This window comes from Pleurodeles waltl, chromosome 11 (genome assembly GCF_031143425.1).
Source record: "Pleurodeles waltl isolate 20211129_DDA chromosome 11, aPleWal1.hap1.20221129, whole genome shotgun sequence".
Classification (NCBI taxonomy): Eukaryota; Metazoa; Chordata; class Amphibia; order Caudata; family Salamandridae; genus Pleurodeles; species Pleurodeles waltl.
Genome location: NC_090450.1, coordinates 375659100 through 375683123, shown reverse-complemented (window position 1 = coordinate 375683123; position 24024 = coordinate 375659100). Strand labels below are relative to the sequence as shown.

The 24024-nt window shown below is 45.5% G+C and overlaps 1 protein-coding gene across 1 annotated transcript in view; it reads left to right on the top strand.

The window, feature by feature from the left end:
- Window positions 1-24024, top strand: part of WDR33 (WD repeat domain 33) — a 1025118-nt gene that overhangs the window by 624425 nt on the left and 376669 nt on the right. Inside the window, exon 10 of the mRNA XM_069213677.1 lies at window positions 3860-3938. Coding sequence (XP_069069778.1) covers window positions 3860-3938 — 79 coding nt within the window. The remainder of the gene's footprint in view (window positions 1-3859; window positions 3939-24024) is intronic.

Below are 24024 nucleotides of genomic sequence, written 5' to 3'. Positions count from 1 at the left end.
ATCCTAGCTAGTTCTGGCTTCATGCATCACTAAAAAAAATACCCTCCAACTATATGCAGCGGAGAGTCTGTTTACAAGAAGATGTTACCCACTTCTTTCAAAACTCGCTGCAGTCTTGGAGTACACACTAATAGTAAGGACTCTGTCTCCCCCTTTCTTCTTGCATCCACTCAAAGCACCCATTGGGATCTAACAATTTCTTACAAATTTGAATTTTTCCTTACATACATTGACACCCCTCTGGGTCCCTATGTAAATCCTACATGTAGATTAGTTATTTAAGATTATTGGACTGAATCATATGTCACTCCATATGCTTCAGTGCGGTTTCCCATAGTGGATACACCATTGTTTTGTTTTGGTATCATTTTGAAATGTAATGGCTACTCCAGAAACAAGTATTCATAGTCTTAACCAAAACATCTTAACTTTGAACCCTCTCCCCAGTTTTCCTTTTAAACCCCATGCACCTTAACCTTGCTTATTCCCCAATTCTGTGCCTACCCTAACTTACCTTAAACTTTTGTGGTCTAAGATACAGCATTAATATTCCCCCTGGGTCGCTTTGCTGATAATTACTTTAATCACTAATGAAGAATAGAGAGCCCCCATTTCAGCTAATTGTAACGCTGGGGCCTGTTAATTATTACCTTCCCTCCCCTGTTGTCTGACAAAGCTTGCCTCACCCCTCCCCTTGCTCCCCTATCTCTAGCTATCTATTCAGCTGTATTCACAACCTGTAGGAAGTTGGCTCTGTATATACTATTTCAAAGTAAGAAATAGTGTGCACAGAGTCCAACGGTTCCCCTTAGAGGTAAGATAGTGGCAAAAAGAGATAATTCTAATGCTCTATTTTGTGGTAGTGTGGTCGAGCAGTAGGCTTATCAGAGGGTAGTGTTAAGCATTTGTTGTACACACACAGGCAATAAATGAGGAGCACACACTCAGACTTAACTCCAGGCCAATAGGTTTTTATATAGAAAAATATATTTTCTTAGTTTATTTTAAGAACCACAGGCTCATGATTTACAAACAATACTGTAAATGAAAGGTATTTCACTCAGGTATCTTAGGAAATTTGAATTATCACAATAGCATGTACAGTTTTGATAAAAATGGCAATAAGCTATTTTAAAAGTGGACACTGCAAAAATCAACAGTTCTTGAAGTAAATGTTAAGTTCACAGGTAAGTAAAATACGTACAGGGTTCAAAGTTGGGTCCAAGGTAGCCCACCGTTGGGGGTTCAAGGCAACCCCAAAGTTACCACACCAGCAGCTCAGGGCCGGTCAGGTGCAGAGGTCAAAGTGGTGCCCAAAACACATAGGCTTTAATGGAAATAGGGGTGCCCGGTTCCAGTCTGCCAGCAGGTAAGTATCCGCGACTTCGGAGGGCAGACCAGGGGGGTTTTGTAGGGCACCGGGGGGGACACAAGCAGGCACAGAAAGTACACCCTCAGCAGCACAGGGGCAGCCGGGTGCAGAGTGCAAACAGGCGTTGGGTTTTCAATAGGAATCAATGGAGAGACCCGGGGGTCTCTTCAACGATTGCGGCAGGCACAGGGGGGGGGGGGGCCCTCGGGGTAGCCACCCCCTGGGCTAGGCAGAGGGTCGCTTGGGGGTCGCTCCTGCACTGGAGTTCGATTCCTTCAGGTCCTGGGGGCTGCGGGTGAAGTGTGTTTTCCAGGCGTTGGGTTCCTTGAAGCAGGCAGTCTCCGTCAGGGGGAGCCTCTAGATTTCCTCTGCAGGTGTCGCTGTAGGGGCTCAGGGGGGGTCAACTCTGGCTACTTGCGGGCTCGCAGTCGCCGGGGAGTCCTCCCTGTAGTGTTAGTTTTCCGCTGGTCGAGCCGGGGGCGTCGGGTGTAGAGTGGAAAGTCTCACGCTTCCGGCGGGAAACGTGTGGTCTTTAAAAGTTGCTTTTTGGTTTCAAAAAGTTGCAGTTTCTTTAACAGGGCTGCTGTTCTCAGGAGCTTCTTGGTCCTTTAGATGCAGGGTAGTCCTCTGAGGCTTCAGAGGTCGCTAGACCCTGTTGGATGCGACACTGTTGCAGTTTTCTTCGAAGTAGGGAGACCAGCCGGTGGGGCTGGGGCCAAATTAGTTGTCATCTCCGTCTTCACTGCAGGGCTTCAGGTCAGCAGTTCTTCTTCTTCTTTAGGTTGCAGGAATCTATCTTCCTCGGTTCTGGGAGCCCCTCAATACTCAATTTAGAGGTGTGTTTAGGTCTGGGAGGGCAGTAGCCAATGGCTACTAGCCCTGAGGGTGGCTACACCCTCTTTGTGCCTCCTCCCTGTGGGGAGGGGGGGGACATCCCTAATCCTATTGGGGGAATCCTCCATCTGCAAGATGGAGGATTTCTAAAAGTCAGTCACCTCAGCTCAGGACACCTTGGGGGCTGTCCTGACTGGGGAGTGACTCCTGCTTGTTTTTCTCATTATCTCCTCCAGCCTTGCCGCCAGAAGTGGGGGCAGGCATCTCCACTAGCTGGGATGCCCTGTGGTGCTGTAACAAAGGGGGTGAGGACATTAAGTTTCTCATTCCAGCTCACTATCAGTGGCCTCCTCCTTTTGCTTCACTGTGACTGTTTCTTCCAGCCCACTTATCCTCTTTGTTCCAATAAGTAGCATGAGCAACTCGCAAGGTTATAGTAAATTGTCTAGCTGCATTCCTTTAGCAGTCTAATCTGGAGATAAGGTTTGGTGTAGGGATCTATCCACAATAGTCTATCCTGGGTTTTACTATTTTCCCCTGCTTATATAATCTTTTTTTGGGGTAATGATTTGAAGGGTAGGTCCCTCCTACTGATGCCAGTGATGCTGGCCGAACCAGGCTGCGTGCGGTGTCTCCAATTCAGGCTTATGCCAGTTCACCTCACCTTGTTTCTCTGTCCAGTATGATTATCATGGTGGGCCTTCTCTTGTAACCGCTCCATCACCTTTGCGTCATGTGGCCTGCCATGTTGTGTGTGCAAGGCTACAGCTTTCTAGTGGCGTTTTCATAGTTTTTTCCTCCCAGGCGTTGTCCGGTACTTCCCAGATGACAGGGGAACTTCTCCCATCAAAAAGGCCAGTCAGTGGCTACTTCAGGTTTGCATAATTTAAGGATAAAAGAATGGCCCAACAAAGGTCACACCACTCACGTCTGAATGGCCATCTTGTGCTTCACCCTCCGGATCAAAAGATTATTGATCTCATTGTATAAATTGCCCTAATAAAGGATGAATTTTTTGTACCAAAAGTGGCAGCAGTGGATGATAGATGATCTGATAATTAAATTGACAGAGGGCATTAGCTGAGACTGGAATGCTGTGTTGACTATTGTTACCTCAGTCTTTCATTCTGAGTTCAGATTGCATCTAACCAATTTTGTTATGAATAGTGCAGTCTTCTTCCCTTGCTGCTCAAGTCTATGCTTTACCAGACCAAATATTTAATGGTGGTCACTCTGTGTAGGACTATGTTTGATGGATGATTTTCCCAAGCTGAACATTCAGTACATCCTATGTTCCTAAATTGTTTTTATTATGTGCAGTGTACTTTATATTGACACAGTTTTTGTGATAGGATAGTGATCTAGCAGAGACATTATTTGAAATATTTAACTGTGTTAGAGAGACTATGGTATTACTAAAGATGGCATTTAGAGTAGTCTGCTAGCTCAGTGTGTGGATGATATTGTAGACTCAGATTTGTATGTGTGTTTAGTCTGGGGGTGGTTCATGCAATTTGTTTTAGGAATTTGTAGTCTTCAGGTTAATAATGGATAACTAGGATGGTAAAGCTTCTGAAGATTTGACTTTTACATTGAATGATGTGTGCTATAATATGTAGCTCTTGGATTGATCTGACAGTACCTCTCTTTCAGCTGTTGCCTGGCACCCTGTACATGAAGGCCTTTTTGCTAGTGGTGGTTCAGATGGCTCATTGCTCTTCTGGCATGTTGGGTATGTACTCTAATCTTATTAATGCATGTTGCTTTGTAAATTGTTTCCACTGCACAAATGTATTAGATTAGCTTTTTTAGAGAAATGGATGGCATGTTTAAAAAACAAATCTTACCTTTTTAAACACTTTCTGGTTATTAACTGTTTTGTTACATCCTAAGGTCGTGTTTCACTATAGGTAGGAAATCACTTGTAAATCACTTTAATTTTTAGATTTTCAGGTTCAGCTACACAGACATCCTCAAGGAATGGATTATTTAATCAAGACCGCTTATGTTTGCAACTGATGTCTGGTTCTATCATGAAGAACATGTGCCCCACTTGCCTGCTATGTGTGAGGCTTTTTCACTGGGTTCTGGGTAGCCCATAGTTGTGGGGCAGTATCTTGCGCCAACACTAATGCTTACTGCTGGTGCTAAGGGGACACCAATACTATTGCATGTTAACTATCACCAAGTTACTCCCCATAGCCACAGATCTTTCTAGTGGTAGAAGAGCGTCTAGGTAAGAAATTCACTGGGAGGAAAACCCATATACAGCATGCCACTGAACATAAACATCAATAAACAAAATGTCCAACCTGATCTGTATAGCCAATCAAGAACATGACTGTTTACATGTGAGTAAAAGGAGCAGGTCCTATACCAGAAGGTACTAGCACTTTCAACTCTAAATATATTTATCCTCTCGGTGTTAGCGTTGTACTTTTTTTTTAAATGTTGCCTGGTGGAAGGTCCCCTGTGATTATTTTACATTAATTACTCTAAAATTAATCTCCAAATAATTTTTGAATTTGTGGTCTTTTGTTCAATGGTCTCTGGATTAAACACTGAATAGCTCCATGGGCTGAAGCGACAGCTGCTGCATCTCATTTTAATAGAAGTATTATCCTAGCTCCCAAAACCCTCAACAAATGCAAGATTCCCAACATATTGCTGTCAATGCTAATGCCTTCAGAGTGACAAGAGTCTTGATGTCCATTTTATTTGCTCTTGGGGACCATGTAACTAATGTCCTTACAGGATAAATGTTCCAACTTATCTCTAGGTTTTGTGATGTATGAAAGATGTTGAAGCAGGTCAGTACCTTTATGACTTTCTCCAGTGATACCTATCTTTGCAAGCTTGTATTCAGAAACTACTGGTCACCAACATAAATTTTCAGAGGATGGGGTCAACCAGAGGGCATCTAGTGAAGCTAAGACTTTATCGATTTCCATTGGGAGCTGGAATTCAGGGCTAGGGACCAACTAAAAAATAAAATAGTATCTTCAGAATAATAAAGTGGTTGAGACTTTTCCAGATGAAGGTGTGGAATACCTGAGGTGACAGGTCTCCATCAAAGGCCTCAAGACTCCATCTTGGGAATTTCAAGCTTCCAAACCTCCAGGTCTCACTTAGGTGGAGGTACCACTTCAATAGTATGAGCTGGTGTGGTTGGGATTCTCATTCGCCATTGTAGTCTAATGAAATGTCTCTGCAGGACTGTAACCAGGCAATGCTCACCAGAAAGGAGCACCAGAAATACAGTTTTGTATTCAATTTGAGGGAGGAAAACAACCAGCAAATGCCTGTGTCCTGGTAAAATGTCTAATCAGTGCTGATTTAATTAGTTTATCCATGTCTAAATTATTTAGAAATTGATGGTTCTAGGGAGCAGTGAACAGAGAAAGAAGGCTGTGCCAGCCAAACTTTGTCCTTTTTTTCATATTGAACATTTTGTTCCATTCAGTGAGCTGTGCATCTTACCAAGGTCTGCCTACTTTGAACTGTCCGTGATGTATTGCTCCAAGCCTGACATAGCCCAAATAGAATGTCACTGTTTCCAGGTGGCAATCAAAAGTACACAGAGGTAGATTTTCTCTCTAGCAGAGGAATCTAAGGTGATTAAAGAAGATGTGAATGTTCCTCCACAATTAAGATTTTGAGGAGGGTGCCCTCAGCACTGTAACCGGCTGGCTATCTAACCTGAACAAAAGCAGCCTGCAAGGAGAATATTATCTTGTGCACCTGTGTATTTTGTCACATTAGACATCACTATTCACTCTGTTACCATGAAACATACACACTTTCTACGTGCACAATATGCAAGTGACACCCATTATGAGGGCCTAAATATAGTTTTAACAATGAGAGCCAATAGACGGTGTCTACAGAGGCATGCTGATGAAAAGATCACTGCCCTTGGGCATTGATCCTTATGTTTCCCTCCAAAGTTCTCACCTCAAAGCCAGTAATGAGTGGTGAGTTGGGGGTTCATTTTGACTGAAAGTTCACATGAGGAAAAAGATAGCGCAAGCTATATAAAAAAAAAAACATACAGGGCTCAGTTTATTTTATTTGTTTCCTTTGGCATCCTAGTGATTTTTTTGTTTTTGATTATTGTCTTAAATTTCACCCATGCCAATCCATCCCCAATAGAAGCCAGTGAAAGTGTCTTGAACTTTTGGATTTTATGCAATGTTAAGCACTTCTAAGCATGAAGGGTGCACATGGAATTTAGTTAAGGCATCAAATCTGAACCCCCACTAACTTGGCTATTTGCCCTTTAACATGGACAGACCTGCCTCCCTTTGCAGAGAACAGCACTATCCTGTCAGATTAGGAGAATATAATCAATATTGTGTTTTCAAGGCATTCCAGAAATCACTCTTGAATTCCACAAACTCCAGAGCAAGAGGGAAAATATCTGTTTTTCAAATGGCATAAAAAATGTGACAAATAAAAAAGAGCTGTATAAAGCACATATGAAAATCGTTCATAAAACCAACGAGGAAGCCAGCCAATGAACTGCCTTTACTACAGTTAGACAAAAATAGCCTTGAAAGGATTTAGCGTCCTCTTTCAGTCTCTTCCCTGCTGTTCAGAACTCTACCAGGAACTATATTATATTATAACCCTCTTCAGGGCCAAAGTATGCCTAATGAGGTACAAAATGTTAACGCTAAACTGTGTGTTTAGCTGATGTCTCCGATTCTTTTCAACCCACAACTGACCTAATTCTTCCTTCATCCTTTTTACTTGGTATCACAGGGAAAGTACTAAAAAAAAAGTGAAGCCTGCCTTGTAACTGTATGAGCCAGCATGTGGTTGGACATTGTCCTTCTTTCCACTAATATTTGCACTATTCATGATGAATTGTACCAAATGGCTGCAGCAGGGACTAGAACTTGCCTCCTTTAGATGTGCAGCTGTAACCCTTTTGCTCAGCAGTTAATTTAGAGACTACACAGTCTAGCTATTGCCTCCCTGTTGTGGGAATTATGTTCGAGTAAGCTCATCGAGGTGGTATTTGCTTCTTAACCACTACACATCTAGACATTTATTTCTTTATGGACCCTCATCAGTTAGGCTATCTCGTCTTGCAAGGGATGAAAAAAGCACTTCTGTACATAACTGACAAAACTACAATACTTAATTTGTAAATGTCCCTTTATTTCACTGTTTCAGGTTATTTTTCATTCATTGTCACTGTTCCTTATTGCTCACCCTCCATCTTTATCGTTTTAGTGTGTTTTTTTCTGTCTTGCTCTAGGTTAGTCAAGTGAGGAAAAATAAGTACTCCCCCACTGCAATGCCAAGCAAATCTTGCACAAAGGTTACATGGCTCTGTTAATCCTCCTAAATCTGTCTGTATTCAACTCTGTTCACCATTCATTCTTATCAAAGTTGGCTTTCCTCAGGGGTTGAGATGGGCAGCTGTGCACTTAAGTTGTTTGTTTCATTTCTGAAGAACCCGGTGCATAGTAGCAAAAAATGGCCCATTCTTCTCAACTCTGCTACTTGTCCGTGGTTTAACCCAGCTGACTCCCTCTCACCATGCCTTCTCAACATTTGTATCAATCCACGCTGTAGTAGCGCTCTGGAATGTGTGGCTGGAAAGTGAAGCAGACTTTGTCCAGATAGTATTGGATTTGCAAACTTCAGATCACTATTCGGGTGCCTACAATCCTGTATAGAGGATATTAAAGTATGAATTTCAGGACAGATTTCTCCAGCTAAGTAGCCAAATAACCAAATCTTCATACTTGGTGTTGTGAGGCAACTAAAGCACCCTATATAATGCTCTTATTTACACCTCAACTTGGGCAGGTCTTTCAATCTTCCACCAAGGTAAAACAAAACATGGAAGCATTTCTGATTTATAAAATGCTGGACTAATAAAAGGATTAAGAAAATCTGATCATGTTTTCAGAAAGCTGCCTTGGCTGCAAGTACAAGTTAGGATTGAATTTGAAAGCACGTGTGTCTTAGCTTATACCAGTTTATCGAAGGCGCAGACCCATTAGATAATTTTGAAAAAATTCTGCTTACCTTGTTGAACAGAATATTGTGGTGCAGGGAAGAGTGCATTCTGCTTGCAGCCTCCTTTTCTTTCCTCTCACGGATGCAATAACCGTTTAGTCAAGGGGCAGTGCTCTGTAAATGTCTGTCAACTGTCTTGTTAAAATTATCTTTGAAAATTTCAAGACTGTTCTGAAATTCATCTTATTCTCCTTGACGCTTTTCTCTAGTTGGCTCACTTACCTGGTTAGTGAGGTGTTGAAGAGTTGCTAGAGACTGGTCTGTGTATAGAATGGGCTACAGGTGTTCTCAAATCTTTATAACCTACATTTCCATTTAATACTACCTTCATGGCAGCCAAACAGAATTTCACCAGGCACAATCTCAGATTGCTTCTGCATGAGAATGAGACTGTATGCAAAATGGGGTACAAAAACCAGTAATAATGTACTTCCATTTCAGACGTGTGTGCTCAATGTATTTACTCATCGCAAAAAAAGAGAAAAAATTGCATCTGATATTGAATAGAAACTTAAAAAACATGACAACATAGAAGCTTTGTCAGCTATCTGTGGAGGGTATAGGTACTTCCTGACAGCTAGAAAGTTATTCCTTGTATTAGAATATTGGAATGTTGGGAACTCCATTGAAGACAATGGAGTGCTCTAAACTTAATGGCTGGTAGAAGCCCAGAGCTTCAACAGTGCAATGTTTGTGATTTACAGCTGTTGCTATGAACAAAGGCCTCACGGAGCAGGAAGGGATTTCAGTTTTCTTAATTAGAACATTCTTCCCATCCAGGGGTGGAATGTTCATCTAGTTCTATTGTAGCCTTATAGCCCACCGTAGTTGGGCTGCACCGGCCATTAAAGGCCTGCTCCCTTGTTAAAGGCCCTCGCCTTTGGCCTTTAATGGACAGGCTATAAGGTTATAATAGAACTAGATGCTGTTACTTAAAACTCGCTGAAGGAAAAACATGGAAAACCCTCTGATTCATGGTGAGTGGCTGGCACCACAGTTTCAGATGTCAAGATCTAGCAAAAGTATAGCTATAGATATTTTACTAAAGCCTTGCAAGACTTTTACCTCGTATCAAAAGGGAATGAGTTTGCCTAATATTGTGTTGAAATTTGGCAGCCAATGCCACTACGCAGAGATTTGACAGTAGAATATGGGCATATTTAAAATGTGGGATTCTCCATCAGTCGCAAAAAATCTCTCCTCACCTCAAGAAAGATCCATATTATCAATGTATAATGCAGGCTTTGCACGGGCAGATGCAAAATGCTTAGTCCTTAAGCATTCATACCCATAGACATATTTAAGATTCTCCTGTGGCCCATTCACATGTTCAAATAATCTTTCTGAGAATCTTGATGACAGCCTGAGAAGTGTCCAGACTCCAATAATAGCAGGCTGAAGTTGAACCGGAGGACCCGATTACAGTGTCAGTAGTGGCAGAGTCCTTGATCTTATTACAGAACTTGGGTTAAACTTTTGAAAGTGATCTCCTGCCTGAGTGTTGATCTTGATCGTGTCCAGCGTTGCTATTCTAGAATAGAAAGCAGATTAAATTACAGCTGATACTTTAGTGCTTGTTATTGGTGTTCTGCATTTATACCAGACAGGACTACAGCTAGTGTGTACTTGCTGTGCATTTTGAACCGAGTCATATAGGTTACAAACCAGAGAAGGCACACATGCATGCTTAGGTGTGTGAGTGAGCAGATTGATTGGTGGCCAATTTAGGCAGTGTTTTTGTGTGATGCAGCTAAGGGTCCTCATAGTTTTCCCCTAGGATTTTTTTCTGGTAATAAGTGTATTTGTCAGGAAGAGTTTGAGTTTGGGTAGTCATTAAACATGTTGATCAGTGGAAAATTCTTATGTTTTCATACCAGGTTCTGTTGCTTTGGACTGCATGTTTTCATACAGCAGGGTCAGTGGACCAGTTGGTGAAATTGAGTGGCGTCCACTCTCTCTCCCTCTACTTTCATGTTACGTGTCGAAAAATAGATGTAGTTAAACAGGAGCTGCTCCCATGATTCCCCCGCATTTGTCTTTAGGCCTCAAAGCATTTCGAGGTGAGTCTAAAGTTAGCTTGAATATGGATGTAAGCTTTGTTGATAGGAAATGTGGGTTGTGACCTGAAAAGATATTAAAAAAGAAGCCTAGTTTGATGGAAACCAGCTTTTGTATCACAGTAGAACTTGTGTTGCAACACCCTTTCTGTTATTCTTTGTCAGGGACCAACATTAAAAGATTTATAAATATAAGGGTGAAGTTAATGGTTACATCATGATGTATTCTTGTGATTATGTTGGCTACAAAAGACAGGTTTTTCCTAAACAAATTGTAGGGTCATTAGTTTCCTATGCATAATGGCACTAAATATGTATGTTTAGGTTAGTCCTCCAGAAATTATGAGGAAAGTTTTTTTGTACTTAGCGGTGTTCATTCCAGTATTAGATTTTGGGTTGGAGTCTACTTTGTATCTAGAAATACATTATCACTGAAGGCCTGTTCTATTTATGGCCATGTGAGTGATTCAGAAGTCTTTGGAAGATATACGTTTAGCGGCAGCGACAGTTTAGAACTTCTCAATTGTAGTCCAAGGAAGGAAAATGGAGGATTAATCTTGCAGCTGAGTTTAGTATCCCTTGGAGTCCATCTGGAGAAATACAGGTGCCTCATTCAAAATAGTTATTTAAGAATTCAAGAAAAAGTAAGTATTCTTGGTAGAAGTGTCAGAATGTGTGGAGGATTCACTAGCACTTTTACTTGCGATGCAAATGGTAAATTAGAGTCTCGTATAAAGCTAAGAATGTTTTGCAGTAAATGATCTTGAAGTTCATTATGCCAATGAAAGGAGTCCTGTTCCCTTGTGTCAGGATTTCTGTTTTAGAAGGGGTTATGGTTAAGTAGTTTTCATTGATCAAGTTATCAATTGCAAAGAGTCACAGTCTTAGAGTGTTAGGTGTTGTATGCTTTGTTTCAACATGTGAGGTTGAAAGAGTTGATAAGGCCAGGTAATGGGCTGAGATAAACATTAGAGAGTAATGGAGCCTTCATATAGTCCTGTGCTACAGATTACGGCTAGCAGTACTCGTGCAATGTGACAATATGAGGCATTGGCATTGAGCTAGATGAAGTGGTGGCTGCATAGGTGTCCAAAAGATAAAGTCCTGGGTCCCGAAGGGGCCCCTGCAGAGCTATGTAAGATAAATATTACACTGTGGGCGCCATTACTGCCAAATGTCCTGAATACTTTTTGCTGAACTGGTCCCCCTAAATCCTGGTCACACGCCACAATAGTCCCCATCTTCAAAAATGGGAGTAAATAAGATCCCAGATGTTATTGGCTCATATCTCTCATTAATACCACTGCAAAAGTTATGAGTAGGATCCTATTAGATCAGATTGAAGTATCAGCTCAAGATAATAATATCCTCTCAGACCTGCAGTTTGGTTTTTGTCCTGATCTTGGCACTGCTGAACAGTGCCGTAGTCTCTACCTTATAATTAACGGATATTCAACAGCTAAGTAGGGCAGTATTTACATGGCAGTCATGGACCTCAGATCGGCATAAGATTATGAATCCCCCGAACCTCTGGGACATTATGATAGGCATGGGTGCGGAGCTTAATATGGTGAGATTTCTTAACTCTACATTAAGCTGATTGCTAGTGTGAGATTATATAAATGGCGAGACAACAAGGATGTTTAACATAGACAGGGGAGTATGGCAGGGTGGTGTGCTGGCACCTTTTTTGTTTTACGTAAATGTCCGGGAGAGACTGTTAGTGTTGGCCCATTTTGACTGTCTCCAGAAGGGCATAGGATCTGAAACCAAACAAGACTGCATCCAATCCATTGTCTCTTTCAATAACAAATAAAGCTAGTCATAACTTTAAGGAAGTTACTCTTGATTGAGAATTGATGCTACAGGTAAGTAGTTTTTCCCTTTTTATCCTGACATCATGGTTAATATTCATAAATACTGAATAGAATAATAAGCTTGTTACTTCTCCAATATGACGGGAGAGCTGAAAGGACAGGATGTATGAGCAATAGACCATGTTGATAAAAACACCTACTGACCTCTGAATAGATGTTCAAGGCATCGTTGTTAAATGACACTTGAGGTGCATCTCTAGTAGACTCGCTCTTTTAGAGCACCAGGGTTTGTCATTAAACACTATGCCTTAGACCATGCTATAGCATGCTTGTGATGACTATTTTCTTGAAAACTGAAAAAAGATTAATGTGCCTGATTTGTAGTCGTTAAAGAAGTCTTAACAGTATAATTAGACAATACAAGTCTTTTCCAGAGCTAGTGTCCTTGTGCACCCCACTACATATATATTGCTGGTTGTGCATCAGTTGAATCCAGGAGTAGCTGGATCATCATTGGTGATAGGAGGGCCACTGTGATCAAGGTGAGAAAAACAGTGGCTCTAATATCACTTGGTAGCTAAGTCTCCATTCTCTCACAAAAAGTCTCTCTCTTCAAAAACAAGCTTATACCCGATGCTACTTTGAGACCTTGGGGCGCTTACCTAAAGGAGTTGTGAAGGCAAGGTATCCAATCATACTAGAGAAATTGTTCTTCAAACTTTTTTTTACCGCTCAGCCATCAGAACAAATCTTAACGGTTGGCCATTGAAAAACACTGACAAACACTGAAGAGGATCAACAGGAGACGAAGAAAAGGCCTCAGGGCTGGGTATCCCCACAAGACCACGAGGAACTCGACCACTGGTGCAAAGAGTGTGGCAAGGGTATGGTATGTTCTGTCCTAAATGCTACCACAAACTAGCACAAAAGGGAAGACACCAGGTCCTATATTCATCAATGTTTTGTGTAGCCCTTGCCCCACGCAGGTAGCCTCATCCTTGCCTGCACCATCACCCATACCGTCTGGCTACACCGACAACCATGGTTTTTTCATCTAATACAGCTCCACCATTGCTGAACCATTACTAAGGCCAGAACAAACATCAAGTAAGGTTTTTCCTCTGCAACCAATACGCCTTCTACAAGTAGGAGGTTCAAAAGACAAGAATGATGGACCTTTTGGGACTGCAAGTAGCCCATCACAACAAATAAAATGACAGGAAACGGACATGGAGTTTGACCAGGATGAGCCAGCTTACTTACAAGATGATTTCTCTTTTAGGGAAAGGCAACATGACAAAACAATATCATATGAACAGTTTCTTTAGTCTTAGCAATCTTGAGGAAACTTTTGAAGAACAGCATTTTCAGTAACAAATGATGCAAGTTTCTATAGTCCTTGTTACAGACCTCCATATGATGAGATCTCCAAACAGGAAGCTATACCACTAAACAGCTGCAAACATGGATATCCCCAGCTGGTGTTTTGTCACGTTCTCCTGGGATAATGACACAGCAAAAGAGCCTGGCTGCGAAGCAAAGAGATACTCCACAACCAAAACAGACCCAGTTACTACTCATGATGATTATGTGGATCAGTGCGATGCTGATAAAGAAGCTGAAGAAGGTGAAATACGTGATCAGGTCATAAATATGGGAAACAAGTATGATTATGTTGCACCAGTATCGGCCCCTCCAAAGCCTCCAGCGACTAGTTCGCCACCAGATGATATGGGTAGTTTCCATGCTCTCTCAGAAAGAGCTGCCAAAAGGTTTGATCTGCTAGTATCGTTTGAACAAACTTACTATTTCCTGTATGATTTCAAAGAAACAAGGAAATCTGTGAGATCTATACCCCTTGTGAATTATATTTGGGCAGAAGGCTCTAAGATCATGAAAAGGCCTGGTATAATGTCAGCATAAATACCCAGACTTAACAAGAAATGCAGGGCCCCAGACAACACCCCAGCTTGTCTAATAGGCCATCCTATACCAGATTCAGTGGTGATACAGACAACACATTGTCGGTCAGAAAACTCAGCAATGCCATGTTCAGCTTCTGATAAGGAACATAGGAGGTTTGATAATATTGGAAGGTGTTTTTCCACTATGGCAGTGATGACTATAAGGGCATCCAATGCATTAGCCACACCGGGCAGGTATGACCGTCAGATGTGGTCAGATTTAACACAATGTGTTTGTTCACCAGAGGACAAAAATAGGAGTCAAAACTTTTACAATACCAAGGCCATACTTGCAGTTTAAAGCGGGCAGAGTTATTTTACATACTAATCCTCAATTCATACCTAAGGTTTCATCGGATTTTCGCATTAATGGACATATTGTCTTAACTATACTTTCAGAATCCTTCAAATGAAGCAGAAAGGACACTTCACACACTGGATGTCAAGCGGTGCTTGACATTTTATATTAAAAGACCTAATACTTTCAGAAAATCTGATCAGCTTCTGATCACCTTTGCACATCCAAGGAAAGATCAAGCTGTGTCACAAGGTGGTATAGCAAGGTGAGTATCAGCAGCCATAGCCATCACCACTCGTTGTCTTCGAGTGGAGGTAAGAAAAAGATGTCAAAGAGGACCCATCGCTCTCTGACTTTGCCCCGTCGTTCTGCTGATGCAATGCGGGAGGAGCGTCGACTTTCAAGGCCTTCATCCTCGGAGCCTGCATCTGGGCCCGCTCCGCGCTTCCCTGAGTTTCCTGGAGCCGGAGCAACCCTCGCCCACCTTAATGAATTCTATGAGGCCATGTGCCTCATCTTTGGGCGGACTGACCCAGATACAGTGCCTTCGGGCCCAAGGGGTTCGGTTGAGGGGCCTTCGGGTTCCGCGCTGGCAGCTCCGCCTCCGGCCACGAGGTCCGCTCACGGATCCGTACTGGCACCGGTCGCACCATTGAGACCTTCGATTGTCGACGCTCCTGACGTCGGTTGTGCCCACTATCAACGTCGACCCGATCCTTATCTCCGACGACTGAGTTGGAGCGGCGTCGGCCGCCGCCATTGTCTTCGGTAGGGCCTATTCGTCCCAGGTCGGATTAGGACCCTTTTTCCTATGGGTACGAATTCGGGGAAGGATTGGAGGGGGCCCTGGACCCTTATGAATACCAGGATGACCCCTCTATGGACTGGGCTCAGGAATTGGGTGACACCAGTGGTCTGGATGCTTCTCCAGGTGCTGGCAAGCTGTCTCCTCCTACCATGGCTATGGCGGAGGGAGCAACTTATGCTATGGTGGTCAGTAGGGCAGCTGAGGTCCGTGGCCTTGAGCTTCCTACTCCAGAGGTCAAGTCCAATCTCCTGAAGGAGGTGCTTTACCCAGGGGCTTCCACATCTAAAACCCTTTTGCCATTCAATGAAGCCCTCACAGATGTCTTTTTGGGTACTTGGTCCAAACCAACACAGGTGCTCCCGTGAATAGGACTATCGCACGCTGCCATCTGCCCGTTCCGAATTACCCTAAATTCCTGTCCCAACACCCACGCCTGAGAGTCATGTCATCCAGGCATCCTCTTCTTCAGACGCATTCCCTTCTGCACCCCCGGATAGGGAATCAAAAAGGTTGGAACAGTTTGGTAAGAAGTTGTTTTCTTCCTCTAGTCTCGCACTGCGGTCTGTGAACACTGCATGCCTTTTGGACTGCTATAACCACTCTTTATGGGATACGGTTGCGCAAGTCCTGCTGCGGATACCAGAGGAGACCATGCTATCGTCTCCCAAGCTGTGAACGATAGGAGAGATGCAGCGAAGTTCACAATCCGTTGTGGGCTGGATACAACCGACTCTCTGGGCAGATCAGTTGCTACAACAGTGGCCTTGAGACGCCATGCCTGGTTGCATACTTCTGATTTTTCTGGGGATGTACAACAGTCCCTCATGGACATGCCCTTTTATGGCTCCCGTCTCTTTGGGGACTGAGCGGACTCGGCTCGGTCCCTTGTTCTTTCCTCTGCCACTCGTCCCCAGCAGTCCGCTTTTCGCCCCTTTCGTGGCCACGGAAGGGGCTCCCTGTCGCGTCCTCTGCCCAGCCACTGTGCCACCCTTGCTGTCTAGCCTCTGCGTTGCCGGGGACGCGGAGTCCCATGTGGCATGGGACAGGGAACCAGAGGTCTGCCCAGTCCACTTCTGCCTGTGCTGCAGCCTCCAAACCCTCCTAGTCTGCCCCCTCACTCCCGTCCAGTTGGCGGGATTCGCCATCACCTGCCCCACTGGGAATCCATCACTAAGGACAGGTGGGTTTTGTAGATCATTCGCAATGGCTACTCCCTTCCTTTCAAATTTGCTCCACCATCCATGCCTTCAGTCACCTTCCAGAGGATCATTTGGCACGTCTGCCAGGAAGTCACAACTCTGTTGGCCAATGGAGCTACAGAGAAAGGTCCATGTGCCCGAAGTAGGCTGTTGTTACTATTCCTGCTACTTTCTGGTGCCGAAAACGGACAAGGGCTTACGTCCTATCCTAGACCTTCAGGACCTAAACTACTTCCTCAAGAAGGAGAAATTCAAAATGCTCACCCTGGCTCAGGTTCTGTCTGCCTTGGACCCAGAAGGCTGGATGATAGCGTTGGACTTGCAGGATGCTTATTTCCACATCCCCATCCTGCCTACCCCCAGACGTTACCCACGATTCGTGGTAGGTCACGAGCACTTTGTTTACAGTGCTCCCCTTCGGCCTTACCATTGCCCCTTGGGTGTTCACGAAAGTGATGGCGGTGGTTGCAGCTCATCTGCGCAGACTAGGGGTTTCAGTCTTCCCCTACCTCGACGACTGGCTGTTGAAGGCGGACTCGCCCCAGAAAGTCGTCTCCCACCTTCAGACTACGGTGAACTTCCTGCACGTGCTGGGGTGCACTATAAATGTGCCAAAGTCACCCCTGACTCCTTTTGAGGCTCCCCTTCATCGGAGCTGTTCTGGACACAGTGCAGTTTCGGGCTTATCCTCCCGAAAAGCGAGTCAGATATTCAGGCGGATTCCGATCTTTCGGCCTCTGTCTTGGGTTTCGGTGAGACTGACTCTGGGACTGCTGCCTCATGGCCTCCTCCATCCTGCTAGTAATACATGCCAGATGGCATATGCGGGCTCTGCAGTGAGACTTGGAGTTCCAGTAGGCCCAGCATCAGGGGAATCTCTCCGACATGGTCCAGATCTCGGAGGTGACTGCGAAAGACCTGCAGTGGTGGCTTTTAAATCCGCATTAGGTCCACAGCGGCTCCCTCTCCCTTCCCCAACCAAATTTATCTTTAGTGACAGATGTGTCACTTCTTGGTTAGGGGGGCCACATGGGAGAGGCGGGAATCAGAGGCCTCTAGTCTTTGGTGGAGTCTGGGCTCCATATCAATCTTCTGGAGCTCCGGGCGATCAGGCTTGCGTTGAAAGCATTTCTTTCCTCTCTCAAAGGGAAAGTAGTGCAGGTGTTCAAGGACAATACTACTGCAATGTGGTACTGCAACAAACAGGGCAGAGTAGGGTCCTGGACCCTTTGTCAGGAGGCACTACGCCTCTGGACCTGGCTGGAACATCAGGGCATCACCCTGGTGGTTCAACATCTGGTGGGTTCTTTCAGCGCCAGAGTGGACAAACTCGGCCGTTGATGCACAGCTGTTCACAAATGGCATCTCTATCCGGAGGTGGTGCAAGGTCTCTTTCAGCAGTGGGGAGAGCCTTGGTTAGATCTGTTCGCCTCCACAGAGAACGCACAATGTCAGCTGTTTTGCGCGTTGGAGTTTCCAAGGCGGCACTCGCTCACAGACGCTTTTAATCTTGAGTGGAACTCCAGCCTCCTTTACGCCTTTCTGCCTATACCACTTCTTCCCAGAATTCTCAAGAAGATCAGGAACGACTGGGCCCAAGTCTTCTTGATGGCTCCGAACTGATACGAAGAGTCTGGTATCCAGAGCTATTGAGCATGTCTTAGCGATCCTCCACTCAGACTGCCTCTTCAGGGGATCGCAGCAACAGGGAATGGTTCTTCATCCGCACCTGTCCAACCTCCACTTTCATCCATGGAGATTGAGTGACGACAGTTGACGACTTTTGATCTTCCACCCGAAGTCTGCGATGTTGTATTGGCAACCAGGCGTCCCTCCACCAAAACTATATATGCCTGTCGGAATATATTTGTGGCTTGGTGCACCATCAAATCTGTTGATCCCCTCTTTCGCTCTATCCGAGGTTCTTTTGTTCATTCTTTCTTTGGCCCAGCAGGGCTCTGCTTTGGGCACCCTTAAAGGGTATTTATCTGCCATTTCAGCCTTCCTTTGGTTCCCTGATCAGCCGTCACTTTTTAAATCTCCTATTGTGAGTAGATTCCTAAAAGGCCTCACCCTCTTATTTCCTCCCACTCCCATTTATCATGCCTCAGTGGGACCTCAATCTTGTCCTTGCTTATTTAATGTGTACTCCCTTTGAGCTGATGCACAATTGTCCCTTACAGCTCCTCACCTTCAAAACTGTTTTTCTTGTTGCCATCGCCTCTGCTCGCAGGGTGAGTGAGCTTCAGACCCTTTCGTCTAAACCTTCATACTTGTCTGTGCACCCTGACAGTGGTGTTGTGCACTAAGGCCTCCTTCCTTTCAAAGGTGGTTACACCTTTTCATGTAGGATAGTCCATCACCCTGCCTACTTTCTACGCACCCCCACATCCTTCTCATGAGGAGGAGAGACTCCACTGTCAGGACCCAAAAAGAGCATTGGTATTCTATCTTAATCGTACAAAAGATTTCCGGGTGGACAATCAACTCTTTGTGGGCTATGTGGGTGCGAAAAAAGGGAAGTCGTTGCAAAAGCGTACCATCTCTCGATGGGTGCTTCTTAGCATGCAAATGTGCTACGCTTTGGCCAAGAATCAACCCCCTGAAGGTCTTCATGCTCATTCCACCAGAACAACCGCTGCTTCCACTGTGTTAGCATGCAGACTTCCTACCCTGGATATCTGCCAGGTAGCTACGTGGGCATCCCTGCACACGTTTGTTAAACACTACTGCCTGGACAGTCAGATCCGTCGGGGTGGCTACTTTGGTTGTTTGGTCCTGCAGGACTTTCTAGTATGATCTTGGTTTGCAGCCCACGTCCGAGGACGGCATTAAATCTCTATCAGATGTACAAGTTAATTACCTTCAATAACGAAATATCTGGTAGAGACATTCTAGTTGCAGATTCCTTACCGCCCACCCATCCTTCCCTGCTTGCAAACTGGTTTCTAGGGACAGGGATTCCCCCTTCTGGTCTTTAGCTCTGGCGCACCAATCTCAGTGTTCTTAGCGGCTCTGCACTTTGGCGTGGAAAGTCGTTAAAAGAAACTGACGTCACTGCGCAAAGGCGGCATCTATGTACTACTGCCAACGGCATCACTGCGACTACGACGTCAACGATGCCTGTGGAGTCAACCAACGCCACCTACTAACGAGCAAGGGTCCGGATCGAGTCTTGACGCCTGGGGGAAATTCTAAGGTAAGGAATCTGCAACTAGAATATGCCTCTGCCAGATATTTCGTTACCGAAGGTAAGTAACTTGTACTTCAGAAGCAATCTGATATGTGAACGAGGAGAGAGCAGTATTTTATAGGACAGGCCCACTGGTTATTGGCTGAATTTTATCAATGAATCCTAGTTTTCTCCCCTTTATCGACCACACTTCTCCTGTAGGGGGAAGATTATGTATTTTTCTTCACGAGTGGAAGTTAGTTACATCAGACTCATGGGTTCTAAACATTGAGAAAAGGATATGCTCTCCCTTCTCAGGAGTTTTTCCCTCCCATCCCTCCCCGTCCCTCATTTTGTTCAGAAGACCATCTCCTGTTGTTACAGCAGGAGGTTCAGATCTTATTGTCAAAAGGTGCGATGGAGTTGGTTCTAGAGCAGGAAAGGGGTCAGGGTTGTTATTCAAGATACTTCCTGATCCCCAAGAAGGATGGTCGTTTGAGACCAATCCTAGACCTGAGGATTTTGAATTGGTTCCTCAAACAGAAAAAATTCAAGATGCTGACTCTGGCACAGGTACTTCTGGCATTGAACAAAGAGGATTGGATGGTGTCTGTCGACCTGCAGGATGCTTACTTTCATATCCCTATACTCAAGTCGCACAGGAAGTATCACCGGTTTGTGGTGGGGTCGCAACACTACCAGTTTGTAGTTGTTCTGTTTGGTCTTACTTCAGCACCTTGAGTCTTCACAAAGGTGATGGCAGTGGTGGCAGCACGTCTCAGAAGGAAGGGGATATTGGTATTCCCTTACCTGGACGATTGGTTGATCAAAGCCAAGTCTCCAGAGCTTGTGTTGCGTCACTTGCAGATGACAACTCAGTTGTTGTTCAGGCTGGGTTTTTTGATAAATGTACCCAAATCTCACCTGGAGCCCTCTGAATGCCTCCTGTTCATAGGGGCAGTACTAAATGCAACATTGAATCGGGCCTAATCTCCGCCTCAGCGTGTTCAGGACATTCAGACATTGATTCCAATGTTTGAAAATGGAGCGGTTGTTCCAGTCCTCAAGGTCTTACGATTGCTCGGTCTGTTCACTTCTTGCATTCTGTTGGTCACTGATGCACGTTGGCACATGAGGGCTCTCCAGTGGTGTCTCCACAGGCAGTGGTTTCAACACAAAAGGGCTCTTGAGGAGTCAGTAACGATCTCTAGAGACGCTGCAGCGGAGTTACGATGGTGGGCTGTGGACGGCAACCTTTCTCAAGGAAGGCCGTTTTCAATGCCGCCTCCGGTGGCCACGGTCATGACGGATGCTTCCACTCTAGGGTGGGGAGCTCATCTGGGGGACCTGGAGTTCAAGGGTCATTGGTCTCCAGTGGAACAGACTTTTCATATAAATCTGTTGGAATTGCGGGCGATACGTTTGGCTCTCAAGGCCTTCCTCCTGTCCCTTCGCAGTCAATCAGTTCAGGTCCTGACAGAATACTACTGCAATGTGGTATATAAACGAGCAGGGAGGAGGGGAGGAGTAGGGTTGTGTCTTCTCTGCAGAGAAGCTCTGTGTCTCTGGTCCAGGCTTCAGGACCATCGGATTCGCTTGATAGCCGGAGTGCTCAACGTACATGCGGACACTCAGTCGTCATTTTTCAGCCGATCATGTGTGGCATCTCCACCCGGATCTGGTTCTGCACATCTTTCAGATGTGGGGTTCTCCAGTGATAGATCTGTTTGCCACTCGGGAGAACACTCACTGCCCGTCATTCTGGAGCCTCCAGTATCTGGCGCAAGGAGCTTTGGGGGATGCATTTCAGATCTCTTGGTGCAGCCAGTTGCTTTACGCATTCCCCCCCATACCCTTGATTCCTCGGAAGATCTGCCAAGATCGGGCTCAGGTCATTTTAATAGCCCCAGATTGGCCAAGAAGGGTGTGGTACACGGACCTTCTCCAACTCTTGCTGTGCCCTCCGCTCAGTCTTCCTCTCAGGGCAGGCCTCCTCTTGCAGTCGCAGGGGCAGGTTCTACACCCCCACCTCCAGAGCCTGCACCTTCATGCTTGGAGCAACCTGAGTTCCTTTTCTCTCCCACCAAATGTGGATGTTATTTTATCGGCCAGGAGGGACTCCACTAAGAACATTTATGCTGGTAGGTGGGCAAAATTAGTGGCTTGGTGTGGAGAAAGACAAATTGATACTTTGAAGGCCCACCTTTCTGATATTTTTTTATTTGCTTTAGATTTAGCAAAGAAGAGTTGTGCAGTGGCTACAGTTAAGGGTTATTTAGCTGCTCTGTCAGCCTTTCTTTGCCTCCCGGATTAGCCCTCATTGTTTAAATCACCTATTGTGGTTAGGTTTCTTAAGGGTTTACTTAATAAGTTTCCTCCCACTCCTTTTCATGTGCCTCAGTGGGACCTAAATCTTGTTTTAACCTTTGTAATGGGGTCACCTTTTGAACCCATGCACTCTTGCCCGTTAAGGTTTTTAGTGCTTAAAACTGTTTTTCTTGTTGCTATAACCTCGGCTAGGCGGGTTAGTGAGCTTTAAGCTCTTTCTGTTAAATCCCCCTTTACTTTGTTTTTCCCAGATAGAGTGGTGTTGAAAACCAGGGCGGCTTTCCTGCCAAAAGCTGTCACTCCTTTTCATATAGGGCAGACCATTACTGTAAAGAAATGGCTCCCTGTTGCAGTTACCCCCCACTTTTTGCCTGATACTGATGCTGACTTGACTGAGAAGTGTGCTGGGACCCTGCTAACCAGGCCCCAGCACCAGTGTTCTTTCACCTAAAATGTACCATTGTATCCACAATTGGCAGACCCTGGCATCCAGATAAGTCCCTTGTAACTGGTACTTCTAGTACCAAGGGCCCTGATGCCAAGGAAGGTCTCTAAGGGCTGCAGCATGTCTTATGCCACCCTGGAGACCTCTCACTCAGCACAGACACACTGCTTGCCAGCTTGTGTGTGCTAGTGAGGACAAAACGAGTAAGTCGACATGGCACTCCCCTCAGGGTGCCATGCCAGCCTCTCACTGCCTATGCAGTATAGGTAAGACACCCCTCTAGCAGGCCTTACAGCCCTAAGGCAGGGTGCACTATACCATAGGTGAGGGTACCAGTGCATGAGCACTGTACCCCTACAGTGTCTAAGCAAAACCTTAGACATTGTAAGTGCAGGGTAGCCATAAGAGTATATGGTCTGGGAGTCTGTTTTACACGAACTCCACAGCACCATAATGGCTACACTGAAAACTGGGAAGTTTGGTATCAAACTTCTCAGCACAATAAATGCACACTGATGCCAGTGTACATTTTATTGCAAAATACACCCCAGAGGGCACCTTAGAGGTGCCCCCTGAAACTTAACCGACTGTCTGTGTAGGCTGACTAGTTCCAGCAGCCTGCCACACTAGAGACATGTTGCTGGCCCCATGGGGAGAGTGCCTTTGTCACTCTGAGGCCAGTGACAAAGCCTGCACTGGGTGGAGATGCTAACACCTCCCCCAGGCAGGAGCTGTAACACCTGGCGGTGAGCCTCAAAGGCTCACCCCTTTGTCACAGCACAGCAGGGCACTCCAGCTTAGTGGAGTTGCCCGCCCCCTCCGGCCACGGCCCCCACTTTTGGCGGCAAGGCTGGAGGGAACAAAGAAAGCAACAAGGAGGAGTCACTGGCCAGTCAGGACAGCCCCTAAGGTGTCCTGAGCTGAGGTGACTCTAACTTTTAGAAATCCTCCATCTTGCAGATGGAGGATTCCCCCAATAGGGTTAGGATTGTGACCCCCTCCCCTTGGGAGGAGGCACAAAGAGGGTGTACCCACCCTCAGGGCTAGTAGCCATTGGCTACTAACCCCCCAGACCTAAACACGCCCTTAAATTTAGTATTTAAGGGCTACCCTGAACCCTAGAAAATTAGATTCCTGCAACAGCAAGAAGAAGGACTGCATAGCTGAAAACCCCTGCAGAGGAAGACCAGAAGACAACAACTGCCTTGGCTCCAGAAACTCACCGGCCTGTCTCCTGCCTTCCAAAGAACTCTGCTCCAGCGACGCCTTCCAAAGGGACCAGCGACCTCTGAATCCTCTGAGGACTGCCCTGCTTCGACGACGACAAGAAACTCCCGAGGACAGCGGACCTGCTCCAAAAAGACTGCAACTTTATCCAAAGGAGCAGCTTTAAAGAACCCTGCAATCTCCCCGCAAGAAGCGTGAGACTTGCAACACTGCACCCGGCGACCCCGACTCGGCTGGTGGAGAACCAACACCTCAGGGAGGACCCCCGGACTACTCTACAACTGTGAGTACCAAAACCTGTCCCCCCTCAGCCCCCACAGCGCCGCCTGCAGAGGGAATCCCGAGGCTTCCCCCTGACCGCGACTCTCTGAAACCTAAGTCCCGACGCCTGGAAAAGACCCTGCACCCGCAGCCCCCAGGACCTGAAGGACCGGACTTTCACTGCAGAAGTGACCCCCAGGAGTCCC